At 41.4% G+C, this 19,727-nt stretch overlaps 1 protein-coding gene across 1 annotated transcript in view; it reads left to right on the top strand.

Annotated features, from left to right (window-relative positions):
• HEATR5B (HEAT repeat containing 5B) overlaps nucleotides 1-18,588 on the top strand; it is a 54,251-nt gene extending 35,663 nt beyond the window's left edge. Inside the window, exons 24-35 of the mRNA XM_018563576.1 lie at nucleotides 2,023-2,204; nucleotides 2,890-2,958; nucleotides 3,042-3,221; nucleotides 5,215-5,452; nucleotides 7,443-7,697; nucleotides 7,845-7,972; nucleotides 11,319-11,463; nucleotides 11,674-11,946; nucleotides 13,536-13,760; nucleotides 15,330-15,481; nucleotides 17,360-17,573; nucleotides 18,194-18,588. Of these exons, the coding sequence (XP_018419078.1) occupies nucleotides 2,023-2,204; nucleotides 2,890-2,958; nucleotides 3,042-3,221; nucleotides 5,215-5,452; nucleotides 7,443-7,697; nucleotides 7,845-7,972; nucleotides 11,319-11,463; nucleotides 11,674-11,946; nucleotides 13,536-13,760; nucleotides 15,330-15,481; nucleotides 17,360-17,573; nucleotides 18,194-18,498 (2,366 nt within the window). The 3' untranslated portion in view covers nucleotides 18,499-18,588. The remainder of the gene's footprint in view (nucleotides 1-2,022; nucleotides 2,205-2,889; nucleotides 2,959-3,041; nucleotides 3,222-5,214; nucleotides 5,453-7,442; nucleotides 7,698-7,844; nucleotides 7,973-11,318; nucleotides 11,464-11,673; nucleotides 11,947-13,535; nucleotides 13,761-15,329; nucleotides 15,482-17,359; nucleotides 17,574-18,193) is intronic.
• The last annotated feature ends 1,139 nt before the right edge of the window (nucleotides 18,589-19,727 follow it).

Raw genomic sequence — 19,727 nt, 5'->3', positions numbered from 1 at the left:
CTAGGCTTAAATGCTGTCACATTAGGGCTGGATCCCAGGTGTACTGTAAGTTCTGACAAATGTACATCATGGAAGTTATATAATCATTATTTGGGGGCTCTGGCAGGAAAATTGGAGCACAGTAAGCACAAGCAGCAGAGAGTCATCCAAATACAGCGTTTTACTTTGCCCCTAATGGGAAATGTAAAAGTTTGTTTTAAGAGGAATCCAGAAAATATCCCACTGCTCCTCAGTCCCTAACTAAGGAACAGAATGTTCACAGATCTATCTAACAAATTTATGCAAGCAAAATCAGCGTTCTGTTTGTGCGGCTGTTGCGTATTTTTGGCTTGTGGTTAGAGCCAGTGATTTGGGGTTTTTGTTTTCTTTTTCTGGTGTTGAGCATACATATTTACTTTGGAATTAGTGAGGTTTCTTTCTTCATGATTCTGTTTGTTTGTGTGCTATTAGTAATATAATAAACCTCATAACGTGGCCTGACATGTCATTTTTGCAGGGGGCCACATTTTGAAGCAAAGTTTAAATCTGGTTAGAGGTTTTTTGCTAAAGACAAAGAGAATTGTTATTTTGATTACACTTTCTCATTATCCTATGTTCTCTCTTTGACTATAAATAATGTTGAGGCAGCCCTCACTTTAAAGTGAACCTTTACCCGCTTTCACTAAAAATCACTTCAACATGCAGCTTTGCATGCTGATATGAAATCATCTTGCATTCAGTAGTTAAACAAACATATTTTGCTTTTACTTACAATTATTGTTTTTTTTTTTCTTCCCACTACCTGGTCCTCTTGGGCATTAGTGATGTAATCTGTGACCAAGCGATGTGTCCTGGGAAGGTTACAACAGCATTGCTGGGAAATCTCATCTGTAATCTCACAAGATCTCAGGGAAGGCATTTTCTCCCCTGAGATGATGTGTATGGTCACATGTCCTAGTCACATGTGCCATATCTCCAGGAAGTAAAGAGACCTGTCACATGTGCCATATCTCCAGGAAGTAAAAAATGGCCACTGTGAAAAGAATGGGGAGGAAAGAAAAATAGGTATAGATAATTGCCGGCTTTTTATTCTTTGCATATGTATCTGTTTGTAGATTGTCATTCCCAAACATTTCTAAAGATGTATTTCATTTCAAAGATACGGATAAAGTGCCTCTTTGAGTTTAAAGATATAGTGCATTCAGAAAGTATTCCGACCCCCTTCAATTTTTGCAGCCCGATACTAAAGTTGTTTAAATTCTATTTCTTTCTCATTGACATTCACTCAGTACCCCATAATGACAAAGTGAAAACAGAATTTTAGAAATGTCTGTAAGTTTATAAAAAATACAAAAACTGAAATATCACATGTATTTAGGTATTCAGACCCTTTACAACAACACTTGAAATTGAGCTCCGGCACTTCCCATTTCTCTTGATCGTTGCTGAGATGTTTCTACACCTTGATTGGAGTCAATTAAATTGATTGGACATGATTTGGAAAGGCACACACCTCTTGCTAGAGGCCTCACAGCTGACAATGCATTCTGTATCAGAATAAAAGCCATGAGGTCAAAGGAACTGCCTGCAGAGCTCAGAGACAGGATTATTGCAAGGCACAGATCTGGGGAAGGCTACACAAAATGTCTGCTGCACTAAAGGTTCCCAAGACCACAGAGGCCTCCATAATTCTCAAATGGAAGAGGTTTGGCACAGCCAATGTGATTTTTAGTGAAAGGGAGTAAAGGTTCACTTTAATGGCTAAAACAGAGTTGTACTGAGAGTTTGCTTCCCCACAGATGCCCACTGTTAGGTGTGGCCTTTGAACTATCTTATTTTAGCATGTGTGAGATGGGGTAGGAACCTTTCTTACAGCTTTTCAATTTTCATTTCTTTTAAAAGGGATTTTGTCCTATTGTCTTTGTATTTAAGCAGCCTTGCACTATACTGTATATTGCTGAGTTTTAACAAATTCTCCTAGTAGAACATTTTTTTTTTTAAGTCTGACTAATACTCTAATTCTGCTTCTTCTTTTTTTTACAGATGACCTTTTGGTTTTGCACCTTTCTGACCTTATTCGGATGGCTTTTATGGCTGCTACTGACCACAGCAACCAGCTTCGTATGGCTGGTTTACAGGCCTTGGAGGATATCATCAAGAAGTTTGCATCTGTTCCTGAGCCTGAATTTCCTGGACATGTAATTCTAGAACAGTATCAAGCTAATGTAAGAAAAATGCTTCGCAAAATATCCTTCTCACACCCTGTTAGCAGCTGAGAGTGCAGTATTTTATTTTAATACATGGATATAAGTATTGTCTTGGGTCATTTTGAATTTTATTCATGCCCAGTTTCTATAACTTTAATTTTGGATGCTTCAGTGGTTTGTAATACATTAAACCTGCTGTATACTTTTAGGCAGAGTAACACAACTACTGCATAGCAGACAGCCTACATTGCCTGCTCCCAACTGGTAGCATCACCCTTCTTTCTGCTCTACTGCTACTAAGCAGATTCTGATTTTCATAAAGCTTGTATTTACATAAGGCTAGGCAGGTGCTCTCCCCTACTGTTTGCCGGTGCTTAAGGCCTGGCAATGGACATATAGTAGTGCCACTATGCACTACATTTTAGGTTGGAAAAGGCAGTAGCAGTATGTGTGTTCCATATTTGGAAGGTTGGATATGTTACAGGGTTCCAGTGACAGATTGGAGAGGTGGGTGGTGCTGTCAAAGTCGGACCTGCACTTTAGGGTATCTGCTGTATTGCAGCTATGATACTTTGTTGCCTATAACGATACTACAGGGTTCCTGTTCATCTAGGTTATTTGAAAATATTGTTACAGAGTTTATAGCTCTTTTTTCATAAATGCCTAACTGCTCCAGAAAACTGACCATGAATTTAATTTCCAGGTTGGCGCTGCACTACGGCCAGCATTTTCACAGGATACTCCCTCAGACATTACAGCAAAAGCCTGCCAGGTATAAATGTTTCTGCTGTGAATATTTAAGACACATTTCCTATAACATTCCAGTGACAACGTTTTGTGTATTGCTGTTTTTAGGTGTGTAGTGCCTGGATCGGGAGCCGAGTTGTGAGTGACCTTAATGATCTTCGCAGAGTGCACCACCTCCTTGTCTCATCACTAGACAAGGTGCAAGCAGGAAAGGGATCTTCAAGTCAGCTTTACCGGGAAAGCGCCATTACGATGGAGAAACTGGCAGTATTGAAAGCTTGGGCAGAGGTAGATATGTATGTTATTTACCCAGCTGTTTTTCTTTCTTGATCATACATCACAAGACACATGGAGCTAAATTGTTTAACCAATGGATTATTCAGCTACCTTCAGATGATTGGACACTGGCAAATCGCTCAAAGCTGCAGCACAGCCTGCATAACTCTTCCCACTCCCTGCCTGCCTCCAGTCTTTAAGTATTTTTCTTAGCTGATGTATGCATTTTCTCAGCATTTAGGGTAGTAAACCCATTTGCGCTATTTAAAAATTATTTTTTTTTACAAAACTCTTTTAGCAAGTTTCCCTACATGCTACTGTAAGCCACTGCAGCACATTTTAGGAGCTATTCCTGCGTCACTGCGCCCTGCATTTGGTGCAGCATGTGTGGTTAGCCGCAGGGGGCTTTACAGGTACAGGTCCGTGGTCCCTCTAGGTGAAGCTCTAGCAGAATGGCAGTATATTCAGCTTTAAAAGTTTAAAATTGATAACCATTTATTTTTCATAGAGTAGAAAATCCCAGGGGAAAAAGGGATTTTTTAGAAATGAGAGGTAGGTGGCATGAAATTTAAGCCACCACAAAACTTCACACTTTTTCAAACTTTTTTTTTTTTTGTTTAAATTCTTTATTTTGAGTTTTCGCATATAACAAAAAGAGGTACAAGAACATACAAAACAGACTGTCGTAATTCTCTCCATTGCATGAATACGTATACAAATCGTGCAAATTTATCACGGTTCCTGAACTCGGTAGGTAGCATGAGAGAAGATTGTCAGTCCAGTAGGTGCCCATCAGCTAGCATGGGACCATGGGCCCTAGTATGCAGGACATTATTTCTACGTACACCTTGATCAGGTATAGTATATGGTTAACATTGCTACACTGGTAGACATTTATACAAGGGTGTGTAACGGGCATGGAGGGGAGTAACGTGGACGAGGTTTAATGGAGAGGGGGGGGGGGTATAGTAGCCCCCAATAAGGGCTATAGGAGAGGGAGAGAACAGGTATAGGAAAGGGGAAGCAGAAGTGCCCAGATCCGGGCTAGGAATGTAGAGATCTAGCTGCGTTGTCATATGAACAACAAACGCGTTCGGGACCACTGACGATGCTAAAGCATCGGGTGGGTGCCTGAAGTTGACAGCACATGCCTCCGCAGCTCAATACACAAAGTAGAAAAAGTCACTTGCACTCCAGCTTAAATTCAGTCAATATTTATTGACCTCTGCAGTGTCACATCATATAGTAGCTACTACCGTATATGATGGAACACCCCCACACAGCAGCTCCCCTGATCTGTCACAGGAGGCTGAGCGGGGCGGTGTAGGAGGAGAGCTCGGCTTCTTGTGACACGCCAGCCGCTAATGACACTCTTCTCTCTTCACCGCTCGGCCTCCTTTGACAGCTTCTCTCCTCCTCGCTCAATGCTGCACTATGTCAGAAGGGACACAGAGCAGCCCCAAGCGGAGAGAAACCAGGGATGCACTGCAATTTCGGCCATTATGTTTCGGCGGCCGAAATTTCGGTGCATCCCTAGTAATTTAAAATGTTGTATATTCTGTGTGGACATGAGGATGATATGATCACTGATCTTCCCACCACTGAAACCTTCAGCTGGCTGCTTCAACTGTCTGCTAGGCGTCTTGATCAAGACTTGATCACAGGTACCCAAAGTCCAGCAGTAGTTGCAAGCGGAGGTAAGCTCATCAAGCACACGGAGTTAATATACTCACTGTATTTACCTTCTCTCTCATACAGTACTTTCCCGTAGTCCCTGGTGATGCAAGATTTACATTTATTTAAAACGGGTGGACAAACTTATATGGAATTCAGGCGTTGGCTACCTGGCTCCTGGGATTTGTCAAAAGCAACAGGGAAATTGTATCCAAACATAAGGAAACATTGAGCTGTTATCTATACTTTATGAACAGATGAAATAGATTATTACCGCAGTGTACCAGCATTGAATATTGATATAACAGCTATGTACTTTTTACCTTAAAAGGTGTATGTTGTTGCAATGACCATTAAAAAAGAAGCTGAAAGTAACCCCAAGAAAGTATTAAAAACCAACGATGATGAAGACATTGATTACAACACCTCAGGTCAACTTCCTCCAGACAGTCTGATATCTTTGGTGGAGTCAGAGCTTTCAATACTTAGCCGACTGTGGTCAGCTGTGCTCAGAGATTACGCGCTTCTTATCCTGCCACCTGAGTTTGCAGGCCAGCTTCCACCTGACGGTAAGTTTTTGTGTTGATTTGCTATTATGAATTATTGTGATTTTGGAACTTATTTCAAAGAAATATTGTTTTCTTTAATGCAAAGTCCTCTCATCTCTTATGTCCAGAGGTTATTGATTCCTAAGCACGCCTTTTACATTTGTTGTGTCAAGTAATAATTAATATTTTGCACTGTTTTTATTATAGCCTGTGTATAAAATGTATTTACTGTTCAAGGTACACAGGAATCAGTTATTCTAATACAATTGGGTTATACTACCACCTTCAAGAAGATTTGGACACTGACAAATGCAAAAGGCTGTTGATCAGCTGAAGCGACCATGAACTTATAGGGGAAGGATCCCCTAGACTCTGGTGATTGAATGAATAGCTGTGATCAGCAGCTGTGAATAGCTGACCTGAGGTTAAAAGGAGTAGTTTGAAACTTGTAGAGGCTTATTTTCACTGGTGTGAGTCTCTGGTGGGTTTTCCCACATGCTTTTTCGGTAAACCGTTTCTTTCTTTAATTCCGTCAGCGGGTAAAACATTCGCTGACTTGTACTTTTCTACAAGGGGTTACACACCTTGCTCCCCCTGTTAGGCCTCCCCTCCAAGCGTGGGATTTAAATCTGGTTTTCTTTGGAGACCAAGAACCTTATTTTTACTTGGAAGGTAACACAGTATTCTCATTAAGGTGAAAGGCAGAAATCACTTCCTGTGTTTGGAACAGGTTCACCACATGGAGACTTCTCTCTATTGCCTAGCGGTGCTAAGGGCCGTCATTTTTGACCTTTCTTCCCCTGCTTCTTTTAGGTTGACTGAGCCCCTTTGTGTCATTCCAGAAGATTCTCCAGCTTCCAGATCCATCATTTCTAATTAGATTTGACAGATGGTTGTTCAGACCTATGGATTTTAAGAGAACTTTTCCTGTCAAAGCCCCCTCCACCGGGGCAGTAAGTGTTTCTTGGGCTTTTCGTCAGCAGACCTCAGTATCGTAGATTTTTACAGCTGCAACATGGTCTTCCGTTGCTCAGATTTTTAAAAGGTTCTGCAAGCAGCTTTTTAATGCCCTTAGTTTGGGCTTGTCCTCCTGTGTTGTTTTGGGGTGTCTGCCTCTCAGTTCGGACTGCTTTTGGATGTTCCTAGGTTTCTTACTATCAAGTTATGTCCCTGAATGTAATCTGTAGTGCTCTTCACATGAAATATTGAACATAAATAATATACAGAAAATCATACATATATGAACTTTGTGCCAGATACTTATCAACTCTTACATAAGTCATATAAATTTGTGTCAAATATATATCAAATAAAGTGATCAAAAGTCTCTTTTAAAAGAGAACTATGGCCCAACCTTTTTTGGCCATAGTTCTTTTTAGGATCACAGAAGGGCATTTACTATGCCCTCCTGTGACCCAAAACTCAGCATATATCGGGCTATTGCCCACTATATGTTGACAGCGCAGAGCCGCTCTGTGGCGGGGAAAAATCCCGACAATATTGTCAGGATCCACCCCACCACCTGATTGACCGCTGGCTCTACCTCTCTAGAGGCAGACCCAGCTGTGCCCGCCCCCTCCCCCATCTGTCCCTCCGGTCAGCGCTGGAGGAACAAAGAGGGGAGGGTGGAATCCCTGCGGGGAGCGGTGACTGACAGTCATTGCTCTCTGCAGGGAGAAGATCGGGAGCTAAGCGATCAGCAGTATGTGATCGCTCAGTTCTTGATCTACAGAGCCAAACTGTGACAGCTGTAGTGTCACATGTCGGTTCTATTTATGGGAATGAGTGTATTTCACTCTCCCCAAAATTCTCCTTTTTTTTATGGCCATTGCAGTTTTTTTTTGCCTTGCATACCTAGTTGGTGCTCAAAGTTGCCACGCTTCCATTCCAGATATTTACCCAAAAAAATAACTGTTCCGTGCTAAATTTGTAATATGTTCACTGTAGTAAGATAATGACTGAACACAATCCGTGTTTTTGTACTATAAAATAATGTTGTGTTTATGTGTAGGTGGCGCATTTTATACCCCAGAAACAATTGATACAGCAAGACTACATTACCGCAATTCTTGGGCTGCAATCCTGCATGCTGTAGCACTTTGGCTGAATTCTGCAGGGTTTAATAACTTTGAGGTCACAGATGAAGCAACAGTGTTAGGATCCCAGAAACGAAACCCAACCATAACATTGAATCAACTACCAGGAACACCACCCAGTCCCAAGTCCCTACTGGAGCTTAACAAGGATAGAATGCATCTTATTTTGGGTAGGTGAATAAATATTTTTGTAATGCTGCTGTGCTGTAAACCTTTTACCAGGCTATAATGTTGTATGTAAATGACAAGTGAGCACTGGATTTGTTAAGTAGTGGGGATTATCCAAGTGTCCTGATTCATAAACATTTCATCTTTAGGTATAAGCATCCAGTTCTTTTGTACACCGCGACCCGAGGAACCCATTGAACATGTCACAGCCTGCCTGCAAGCTTTACACATACTTCTGGATTCCCCCTTTGCTAAAAATTATATAGCAGAAGATCAGGTATATTTTAAATGGCTTCTTCAATCTTTTCTTCTCCTTGTATGCTATCAACAGTAGTTTGTTTGGTTTGGGTGACAGGTGGGCTTCTTTTGTAAGCTGCAGCTATTGGTTCAAGGGCAAACTAAGGACTCAGGCGTTCGTATCTAATGCAGCTTTTTCCATTCAAATTCTGCTATTTGACAAGAAACGTTTGCCTGCAATTTAAATGCACATTGATAGAACATGATGCACAAAGAAGCACAAAGCAGGCCAACCACAGCTTCTAATTGTCTACAATAAATGGGTCTCTACACTTCTCTTTTGAAGTTAATGGGATTCTGCTGACCTCCATTTTAGAAGGGTTTTAAATGCATATCAAACACAGAAAAAACATACTGTGAACACAAGCTCTTTAACAACCTTGCAAGTGTTTTATTATTTATTGCAATTTACAACTTACTGATCCAGGACAAGTTGGATGGATCAGTCTCACTAATCAGAAAGTTCCCATAGCCCAGTAATAAAATCTACCCTATAAGTTGGTTGCATCCACAAAGGACTTGCAGGGGGACAAGGGATGGGGTGTATTAATCCATCCTGGTCTTTCCTGTATTTGAAGGAATTCCTTTTGATTTTAGGCTACGATAAATGTTTTTAGTTTAAAGCTAAAAATGCAAATTAATAGAGCATTGGTTTAATTGGATCTGTGGATTAAATTGCCTGTTTATGTTCCCCTTACTCTAATTTTGGGCACTTAAAGAAATCATATCACCAGAGCTAGCAATATATTTTAAGCCATCTTGACAGTAATGTATTGCAGAGTTAAGGTGCCCATACATTATACGATTATCGTACGAGAATCGCAGGAAATCCCGTGATAATCGCAAAGTGCATGGAAGGCGTGCAACCGTTTCTACAGTACGGTCACACGTCTTCTGTCGAACAAGCAGGCTGGAAAACCCGCCGGGTATCGTACGATTCTCGGCGGGTTAGTGGCCTGCTTGTGCGACAACTGCCGAACGGGCCGGTGTGCGCACGCGTACACTGCCCGTTCAGCATTGCAGTCATTGGAAGCCCGCCCCTCAGGGGGGCGGGCTTGCGATGATCGCAAGTACGATCTGCCTATCCAAGATGGGCACATCGTACGTTTTTTAATTACTTTACAACCTTCGCAAGACAAAAGTCTTGCTAGGGTTGTAAAGTGTATGGCCACCTTTACAGGTATGGGAAATAACAGAAGACTCCTACACTTCTGGGTAGGGTTGCACAGATACCAAGTACAGTACTCGGTACAAGTACGAGTACATGTACCGATACTTTTGAGCTCCAAGACTACACTAGAGAAAAATTCAAAAATTAGGAGGCAGCTGTCATTTGTAAGGAGCACACGGAGCTCCTGGGATTTGTACATCTCTGTTTTAATGTACGATTTTGTTTTTATAAATATAAATAAAGGGATGCACAGATACCAGTTTTGCGAGTACGAGTACTGATACATTTTTGTTTATTGTCATGTGACAGTTTTTCTAAAACAATACAGACTAATGATGTCAGGACAGTGGTGGAGCGTCAGAGCCCGGTCCCAGCTGCAACCTCTGCAACCCTGGTAGTTCTCGTGAAAATGCCAAGTATCTGCACTGGTACTCGAAAAGTATCTGTGCATCCCTACTTCTGGGTGTGTCAGATTCTACTATTTCCAGCTGCCCTCTGCTGCTCCTTCACTCTCTTCTCACAGAGGCTTTGTAGCACAGTCTCATATTAAAAAAGGTCAGTGCTGAAGCTGTGTTCAGGAGTCACTCTTCTGGCTCTGCCTTCATACACTGAGGCTGTGTTTGAGAGGGAGCACAGGAGCTGGCAGAGGGAGAAATTACTACTTCTATCTGCTAGTGTATGGCCTCTTGTAAACTATTACGTTATGTCTGGATGCTCTTGCATCTTAGGTGAAAACTTGATTCTGTACAGATGCAAAATATTAAAGCTTTATTGTAAAATGTCACTATATGAAGCAGGACATTCAGCACTCTTGGGAGAGAGAGCTTGTGTAGGGGCAGGATTGTTAGTAAGATTTCTGTGCAGCATATCTCACTTACCACCAGTGCTGCACCTGCATAAGCAGTACAGTATTCCAAACACCATGTCGACATATGTGAACAAAGTGCTAAAGTTGTGCACAGGAGAGTGCTTCCCAATGACCTCCTCAGTACTCTGTGTTTACATACACTAAGGCTGTGTTCCGTAGCAGCTCTCCTGCACACAAGCTCTGGGCATATAAATTGCCAGCTGTGTCTGGACTACTCCCCCAGCATCTCATCATTTTTTTATATATATATATATATATAGCAAACAGTGCTGAGGCTGTTTGGGAGCCGCAACTCTCTGAACACAGACTCAGCTGTTGACTACTTCCATGAGGCTCTGTACAGGAGATCGGCTCCCAGTCCGTCTCCGCTCTGTTTGTTTACCTATGCAGAGGCTGTGTTTGGGTGTACTTTTCCTGCATACATCCTCTGTTGTCAAATGTCAGTTGCGGTTGACGTAACAACCAGGGGAGGAACAGCAGGGGGCAGATGAAAAAAAAAATCACTATTACATTGTTGGCTCTGTGTACAGGGTCTCTTTAACTGTATCCTTGGTTAAACCTCACTTTATTTATTAATGGATGGGCACAGGAAGTTTTTTACCTTTTTAAGTTATGCAACTACCTACAAGAGGAATAGACAACAGCCAGCAAAAACATTAGGCCAGCCCAGGATAACCACTCCTACTACCAGTTGTTTTGCTAGTGTCAAAGAAGGATGGATATTTTTCTTCAGCTCTGCTTTGTGAAAGCTTAACCTAATTTTGCTAGAACCTTTTTTCATACTCAACATTTTCCTTCAATCAATACTCTGTTATATTGCTGCTAGAACTAGTCTCTTCATTTCCAGCTAACTAGCACAGCAGTCCTGAGCTTTTGGAGTGCCGCATCTGGGCCCCCTCTTCACTGAATATTGTGGGAATATCCTCAGAAGTATGTATGTATGTGTGTATATGTGTGTATATATATATATCCATATATATAATAAATCTTACATTGCACACATTTTCTTACACACTATCATTTGTTAAGTCCGTTATTTGAAAAAAGAACAGTGGAAATTGTGGCACTATATAAACAAATAATAATGTTGCAATTTTTACTTAGCTGATGTGAGCATTGCTGTGGTCACATGCACTTGTCGGTACAACCTTTTTTTCTTTGATGCCTACAGTTGCATTTTTGCCAAAGAATCTTTAAATGCATAATTCAATCAATGCTTTTTTTGCATCCATCATAAACCTTCTGTTTTGCATTTGTAATGCATCATTTAAATTTCCTCTATTTTAGGTGGTTGGAGTAGAACTTTTAAATGTCCTTCATCGTCTTCTGCTGACATATGACCCACCTAATGTTCAGCTACTAGTTACCAATGTAGTACAGCAAATCATGAGGGCAGCACAGGACAAGTTACAAGAACAAAGAACTGCTCAGAGTAAGGCTGTTTGTTAATGATGCACTACTGCTTTTAAAAAGTCTCAGACTTACATGTGTGCTTGTGTTACTTGCATGTGTATTTGTTTAGTTTGTTACTGTATATGTATACATAAAAAATCTAAATTATGGCAGATAATCATTGTTTTTTTTTACGAATACTGTTGATGTAATGAAAAAAAAGATCTAAATACTTTATTATTTACACCAGACAAAGATGACACAAGTGAAAAGGAAACACAGACACACTTGGGTGAAGGTGAAGAAAGTGGCGGACTGATTCCAGGAAAGTCTCTGGTCTTTGCTGCTATGGAGCTGCTAATGTTCATCTTAGTACGACATCTGCCACAGCTCAGCGCCAAGGTGTCTGATTCTCCCAGCCACATTGTTGCTAAAAATCAGCAGCTTTCAGAAGAGAGTGTACGCCTTATAGCAGCCACAGTGTCAATCCTTGCTGAGCTTCCATCATTGTGCTCTCCAGCAGGTAATGTGTTTAGGATTTCTGATTTCTGTCTCTGTAAATGGCTTCACTAAAATGTTGTGTCCTCTGCCTGTTTCATTTCATATATGGTTTTCTAGCTTCTTTTGTTTAGAGATCATTTATACCACCTTTTATTTATGCCACGCTTTCGCATGTGTGCAGATAGGGTATAAGGTATAATTTTCAGTGGCACCTGAATTGACACATGGCAAGCGCAGGCTTGGGCTCACCCACTGGAGGACAGGAGGCCCATGCTGCCTACAAATACAGCACAGGCTGCCATAGGCTGTAGTTGACTGCTCACTAGGAAGTCAATTACAAAGCCTGCTCTGCCCCTCTGTGTCAGCAGCCCACCAACCTGTATGACATGTCAGAGATGCTCTACTAATGTTCAGGTGCCAGCCTATCTCCCAGTATTAGCTTAGGGTCACCTATGGCTGTGTACGTCATAACATGAAGAAGCCCGCCTTGTCTACCCTCTTGTTCCGCCTAGTGGAATCACCAGTTCAGCAGGTATAAATGTAAAATCCCTGTGTTTCTGATGATGCATAAACCAGGACTGATCTAAGGTCTGAAGTCACATGCATTAAAGCTGATCTGCGGTGTGAAGGTGCAGGAATTAGGGCTGATCTGAGGTCTGAAGGTGTGGGTACTGAGGCTGATTTGAGGTCTGAAGGTGTGGCAATTGGTGCTGATCTGAGGTCTACAGGTGTGGGAATTGGATCTGATGTCTGAAGTGCATGCATTGAGGCTGATCTGAGGTGTGAATGTGCATTTATTCTGGCTCATCTCAGGTCTGAAGGCGCATGCATTAGGACTGATCTGAGGTGTGACCGTACACAAAATGGTGCTGATCTGAGGTCTAAAGGCGCAAGAATTGGGGCTGAACTGTGGTCTGAAAGTGCAGGAATTGGGGTAGAACATGTTAACAGTAAATATGAACTTGTTTTGTGTGTGTACCAGTTAATATAATACTAATTTAGTGAGTTTTTCTTTCCATTAGCAGTGAAAGTATGAGTGTAAAAAAATGTATTGATTTATTACAGGTATTTTATATAGCGCTGAAAATTTTACGTAGCTCTTTACATAGTTGCACATTCAGTACCTGCCCTCAAGGCGCTTACAATCTAAGATCCCTATCTCGCATGCATACATACCATGGCCAATTAAGACCGGAGCAAATTAACCTACCAGCATGTCTTTGGAGTGTGGGAGGAAACCGGAGTACCCGGAGGAAACTCGCGCAAGCATAGGAGAACATGCAAGCTGAAAACACACTATGACTACGACATGCTGTTGTTCACTGGCATATGCGGTTGTCTAATTATAAATTGAAACACTCTTATATGGAATGCTGACCCCTGATTTATAGTATACATGTGTTTTTATTTTGCTTTTTTTGTAAGGTTGTGTCCGTTCTGTTGTTGTTTCAGCTTGCATACCAAAGTCATGTGACAGCAGACAATTTTTATTTTATGGATTATAACCTTATTTACCAGTAAAGAAAACAAATAATTGCGCAAATACTGCATACTTTGATCCGGTGTACACAAATTATTTGCAAATGTGATTTTTATCTTTTTCTCCTGCAGGGTGCATGACAATATTGCCTACCATTCTTTACTTGATTACAAAAGTTCTAAAGGAGACCGCAATTAGGTCTGCAGATAATCAGGTCCCTCTACCTGTCAGTGCTTGCCTACAAGCTATCAAGACGGTCATCTCTTCACCATTGGCAAAGACTGAAAAAACCGAGAAAAAGTGGAGTGATCTGATTCGCAGCACGTTGGCAACTATATTAGAATTCTCTCCGGCAGGTAAGAGGGAAAAAATACCATGAGTGGTGAATATGGAAAGTACTACACTATCTGAACATTTTGTTTTCTTGAAAGACTTGCAGAAGGTACAGTTGTAAATGGCCAGTCTACCCAAAATGGATATTTTAGTGTTTGGTGTATGCTGTAGAGCTGTTGGTGTACGCTGTAGAGCTAAGGTGTGTTTTTCTAGTTTTGGATAACGTGAGAAAAGTTTAAACCTCTGTCAGGTACTTTGTACTTGCTATGGAGATTTACCTTTTCTATTTTTTCCGGTGACCATTTATACCTGGGTGGAAAGTTGTGGGAAATCCACAAATTCACAATTGTCACCAAAACAGGAGGAGAATGTTAATCTTCCATTGGGGACACCTGTTCCAGTGACTGGGATTTCCCATTACTTTGGAGAGTTTTCTTTGCACTTACGGTTGTGTCTTTGGGACAGAAAGTGAGAGGAAAGCTCCCCAACAGGACACATGGCCTAAGGAAAATTTGACACATTCCAACAATTCAATACTGAAAAAAAAAGGGGGGGAAGGAGAAAAGGTCTTGAATAGACATACACTTTAAATCACGTTATATCTCACTAGGACTCTGGTGGAATGTTTGCCTTGCTCATTTCCATTTTTTATTTATTTTCATGGAAAACTGACAAAACTCAGTAAAAGCATTTAAAAGTAGGGACAACATCTAACAATCCAAGCTATAGCAAACGGATATTTATCCTTAAGTTCATAGATATAAGAAGTCCACAAAAGGCATCACCTGTGACTGAAATATCACTTTTAGGTGGGTTAACCCCTTGACGGTTTTAGACTTTAGAATGGTATGAATGAGTAGTATATGGGCGTCTTACAACTTCTTACAACTTTTGGGTTTGCTGGCTTGTTGAATGATTAAAAAGGTTTTTTTTTCTTTTGTAGTTTCTTTGGTAAGTGTTTCTGTAAAAAAATAACTCAAGGCAACTGGACTTGCTATATTTTTCTTGAAGTCGTTTCACTGGACATCCGACCAGCTTTCATAATTCAGAATGACTTGTACAAGCTTTCTCAATTCTGAATTGAGAAAGCTGGTCGGATGTCCAGTGAAACGTCTTCTTGAAAAATACAGCAAGTCCAGTTGCCTTGACTTATTCTTTACAGATATAGGATGAATGAGAACCTTCACAGACATTTGGTAAGTGTTGGACGTATTTGGGGACATTTGTCCAGGAGAAACAAATTGGAAAACACTTGAGTTTTACTCCTGGTAACAATCAGCTTACAGCCATTATTCAGAGGGTAAATTAAACCAAGAATCTGGTCACTATGAACAACTAGTATTTTGATGTCTCTAATATTTTTATAGTAGTCTCTTAAGTAGTGACCCTGGTAGTATGATGATTACAATCAATTATCAAACAATTACATTATTGGTACTTGATGTGCTGTACTAATGGCTGGTCCAAGTTTGTGGAATGTGGGAAATCTTTGCAAAAACTCTGTCTGCATTCTTTTATCGTGTGTGTATATCTTACAGCTAGAAGTGCTTCAAGTTTGAAATGTAGCTTTAACATTTTATTACCTTATGCAGGTGACTCCAAGTACACAGCAGATGATGTTAGCATACTAACTGCTGTTGTACTTTTCCTGTGGTCTACAAGCGCTGAGCTTATTGGGGTGCAGTCATTACAGACTGGATGCATAAACCGGTTCAAAGCTGCAATGACCTCCACTGATCCTTGGGTGAGTTTGCCGTGAGGAAATTCTAAGAATTCCTTACCTCATTTCTGTCCTATAGGTGTTGTGAATATAGTGCTGCTTTATATAGAATGATGGATTTAAAGTGTAAGCAAACAATTGAAGACCCAGATCAAATATTTGTGAACTTTCAGAAATTAGATATTATGATTAAATTAGAAATGATGTGTATAATTTAGAAGTTCATTATTTACATTTTTGGTGCATATGAGAATTCGCTCAGCTCGCTAAGGTTCAGAATTTTAACCAGCTCTTAGCAGAAAAAGAACTTAACTCTAAGCAAACACTTTTCCATAGTTAGTACCCCGATGGACCGCAGTCATTTTCCATTTTTCCTATGGATCTGTTGATTCAGCAATAACGTGGTCATTATTTAAGATGACAAAGTAATACTTATACCATTTTGTTTAAGAAAAACAAGGCTTTCCCTTTTTTAAACAAAAAGCTATTGGTTATAAAAATGTAACATGTTATTCTGTAAGCTGTCCTATTTATAAGGAAACTATAATGACTTTTTTGATGCAAAGCATGTGGGTTATTTACAAATGAAATAAGGGATTTTTTTTTTCTAATTGGGGTTAAATAGGAACACAATTTATATATGTTTTCACCTAGTAAGGTTACTTTAAGCAGGTTTTGCATTCCTATAGACTTGTATAGAGATGCAAAATTTGCTTGAAACAAACAACACCTTCAACACAGCCCTAAATATACAATATCGTGCGATAATCGTGGGTGATCCCGCGATCGTACGATAATCGGCAGGTTATGGGCAGCGTGCGACCGATTCTACTGTAAGGTCGCACAACTTTCGTCTTCTGAGCACGCTGGAAAACCTGCCAAAAATCGTATGATTTTCGGCGGGTTGGTGGCGTGCTCAGAAGACGAGTGCCGCACGGGCCAGTGTGCGCAAGCGCACACTGCCCGCTCAGCACTGCAATCATCGCAAGCCCTCCCCTTAGCGGGGAGGGCTTGTGATGATCGCAAGTACGATCTACCTGTCCAAGATGGGCAGATCGTATGACATTTTAATCACCTTACAACCATCGCACAACGAAAGTCGTGTGATGGTTGTAAGGTGTATGGGCAGCTTTAGATTGTTTTTCGTAATGACACTTGCAGACACTATCATGCAGAGCAATTGCTGATTATAGCAGGGGAGCTCTGGCAGGGGGTAGGAGACAAACTTTTTAGGATGTATTTCTTAAGGTGGCCATACACTTTACAACCTGTACGTTTTTTTAATTACTTTACAACCCTCGCAATGGCCACCTGTAATGGCCACCCTCGTATGCCCACCTGTAAAGGTGGCCATACACTTTACAACCCTCGCAAGACTTTTGTCTTGCGAGGGTTGTAAAGTAGTTAAAAAAACGTCCGATCTGCCCATCTTGGACAGGCAGTTCGTACTTTCGATCATCGCAAGCCCGCCCTCCTGAGGGGCGGGCTTCCAATGACTGCAATGAGGGGCGGGCTTCCGATGACTGCAAACGGGCAGTGTGTGCATGCGCACACCGGCCCGTTTGGCAGTTGTCGAACAAGCAGGCCACTAACTCACCGAGAATCGTACGATTCTCGGTGGGTTTTCTAGCATGCTGGTTTGACGGAAGACGTGCGACCGTACAGTAGAAACGGTCGCACGCCTTCCATACACTTTGCAATTATCGTACGATCGCGGGATTTCCTGCGATTCTCGTACGATCATGCAGTGTATGGGCACCTTTACACTGAAGGCCCAGAACTGGTTAACCTGGCGTAACAGATGTGCCTAACATGAGTATGAGATGCTCCTAAAATTGAGTATCTTTTTTGACTGCCTCAGTATCAATAACAAAGCTGATGATTTCACCCTTTGTTTCACAGGTGCAAGCTAAATGTTACCAGCTCACATTCTCGGTGTTCCAGCACTCCAATCGAGCTCTCTCTACTCCTTATATTCATGCACTTGCACCCATCATGGTAGAAAATCTAAAGGCTGTTGCAAGAAAAAGACCAAGTAACAGCACCGAGTTGCTTGCAGTTCAAGAGGGAATTAAAGTATTAGAGACTGTAGTTGCTTTGGGAGAAGAAAAAAATAGTAAGTAAAATGTTTTATAAAATGGTTGCTGTTTACCTGCTACTACAATGTTTTAACATGTCATCAAAGCTGTAAGATTATTGTTTATGGTTATTTTATTTGTCTGTGTGTGTGTGTGTGTGTGTTATCGCCTGTTAAGTTTTAACTTAACCTTACTTTCCTACAAAAATAAATACTGTATATATTATTGCTGTCTGTCTTCGCTGGAGAGACTTATCTACATTTCCTGTTTTGCTGGTAACATTTGAGAAAGTAATCTCGCCTACAAGGAGACCGATAGCCAGTAATATCTGACAGGTTCTAACCCTTCCCTGCTCTAATGAAAGATATAAAAGTATTTCCTGTTGTGTACTGTACATTTGACCCCTGTCTGTTTGTTTGCATAGTGGATGGATAGGATGAAAAATCTGTTCTTGTGAAGGCTGCATGCTTTTGTATGCTTGGTAATCATATGATTTCTGTTGTAGGCCTGTTGCCCTGACATTTGACTTGCAGTGCCCAAGGCATTTAGATGCAACAACAAGGATCATGTATTTGTATATGTGCATGCCCATTTTTGACATTTATAGGTAGAATAACCTTTCCACATGTATAATTAGAACAATTGGTTTTCTCCACAGGAGTTCAGCTTCTTGCTCTGCTTGTTCCCACCCTGATTTCTTACTTGCTGGACGTCAATGCTTTTAGCTCGGCATCGCCATCCTCAAAGGACCTTCATGAGTTTGCACTGCAGAACTTGATGCGTATTGGGCCTCTTTATCCTCATGCATTCAAAACTGTCATGGGAGCTGCTCCAGAGCTAAAATCAAGCTTAGAGACTGCCATTAGAGCTAACCAGGCAAGCAAGGCTAAAGCTGCCTCCCAACAGCCTGCTCCTACCATACAAAGTGCCCCCACCATCAAACTCAAGACCAATTTCTTCTAACTGCAGAGAAGCTCAGCAGATGGATATCCTGAAAGTCCCCCTGGCTGACTCATTCTGAAAAACATTCTGTGGGACTTTTTACTAGGAACTCTTTCATTCAGCATTAAAAAAAATGAAGAGTTTTTTGTTTCTTGCTTCCTCTAGGAGTTTTCACATCCACACCCTCATTTATTTTGAAACTCTTACATCTACAGCCAGTATCAAAATTCTGGTCTCTGAACTAAAATGCTTGTGACAACATGAGTCATTTATATCCAAAAAGGCTTATTATTTTATTGAAATTGACTCTTGCAGTGTTTTTGAATATATTTGAATTTTATTCATGAGGTCAGGTAATTACCTAGATGCATGGTTTTCTTCACCCCTGTGCCCATGTAACGATTCCTGGTGGCGAGTGTTGGATCTCAGCTGCGGAGGTAAGTGGAAATGGTTCAGGAGTGAGGTTCACGGTAACACTTTAATTCAGTGAGTGCAGTCGGAACCCCTTACACATCATACACCATTTATCCTGGGAGCATTGAGTTGGATTTGTGTTGTATAGTCACACCCTCAATTATATAGCATTGGGGCCGTGTTGTGATTCGTAGTTCGAGGCCTTAGTTGCTTCACTAAGGACCGAACTAGACTATCTCAAATGGTTGAGGAATTAACAGTCCAGGGTATATGGTGCAGCAGTGTTTGAGGAGAGAGCCAGTTATCTTCACTAAGCCCAATATGAGTACATGCAGGTGACACCAACTATGGCTAAGCAGTAATAATGAAGCAGGTAGCAGAAAAGCAGAGAGGATGCAATATGAGACTTCCCCACAAGGTGGCAGTACCAACACTTCCCCTGCATCTAGTCTGGCGGTGATATACTTGCTGTTTGGTGGGAGTCCAGTCAGGGGAAGTGTAGCTGTTCCTTGGTGCTGGGGGTATCTGGAGGCTGGATCAATGGTTCCAGAGGATGGTCAGGCGGATCAATGGTTCCAGAGGATGGTCAGGCGGATCAATGGTTCCAGAGGCTGGTCACAAGGTCTCTGCTCAAGTTGTGGGTTCCTAATAGCTTGCTCGACGTACTATTTTGCTAGAACGTCGAGCAAGTGTTCAGCCTCAGTTTAAATAGGCAGAGGCAATTGTTGGGGGCGGAGCCGGAGACGAGACCCGACCCGAGCGTCTCCTAGCAACGGGACGCCGCCGGGCCTCGTCCGTCGCGTCACACTGCCTGTGAGAGGAGAGGAGGAGCGCTG

This window comes from Nanorana parkeri, unplaced genomic scaffold, assembly GCF_000935625.1.
Source record: "Nanorana parkeri isolate BGI_ZX_2015 unplaced genomic scaffold, ASM93562v1 scaffold677, whole genome shotgun sequence".
NCBI classification, from domain to species: domain Eukaryota; kingdom Metazoa; phylum Chordata; class Amphibia; order Anura; family Dicroglossidae; genus Nanorana; species Nanorana parkeri.
This window is presented reverse-complemented; position numbering and strand designations above follow the sequence as displayed.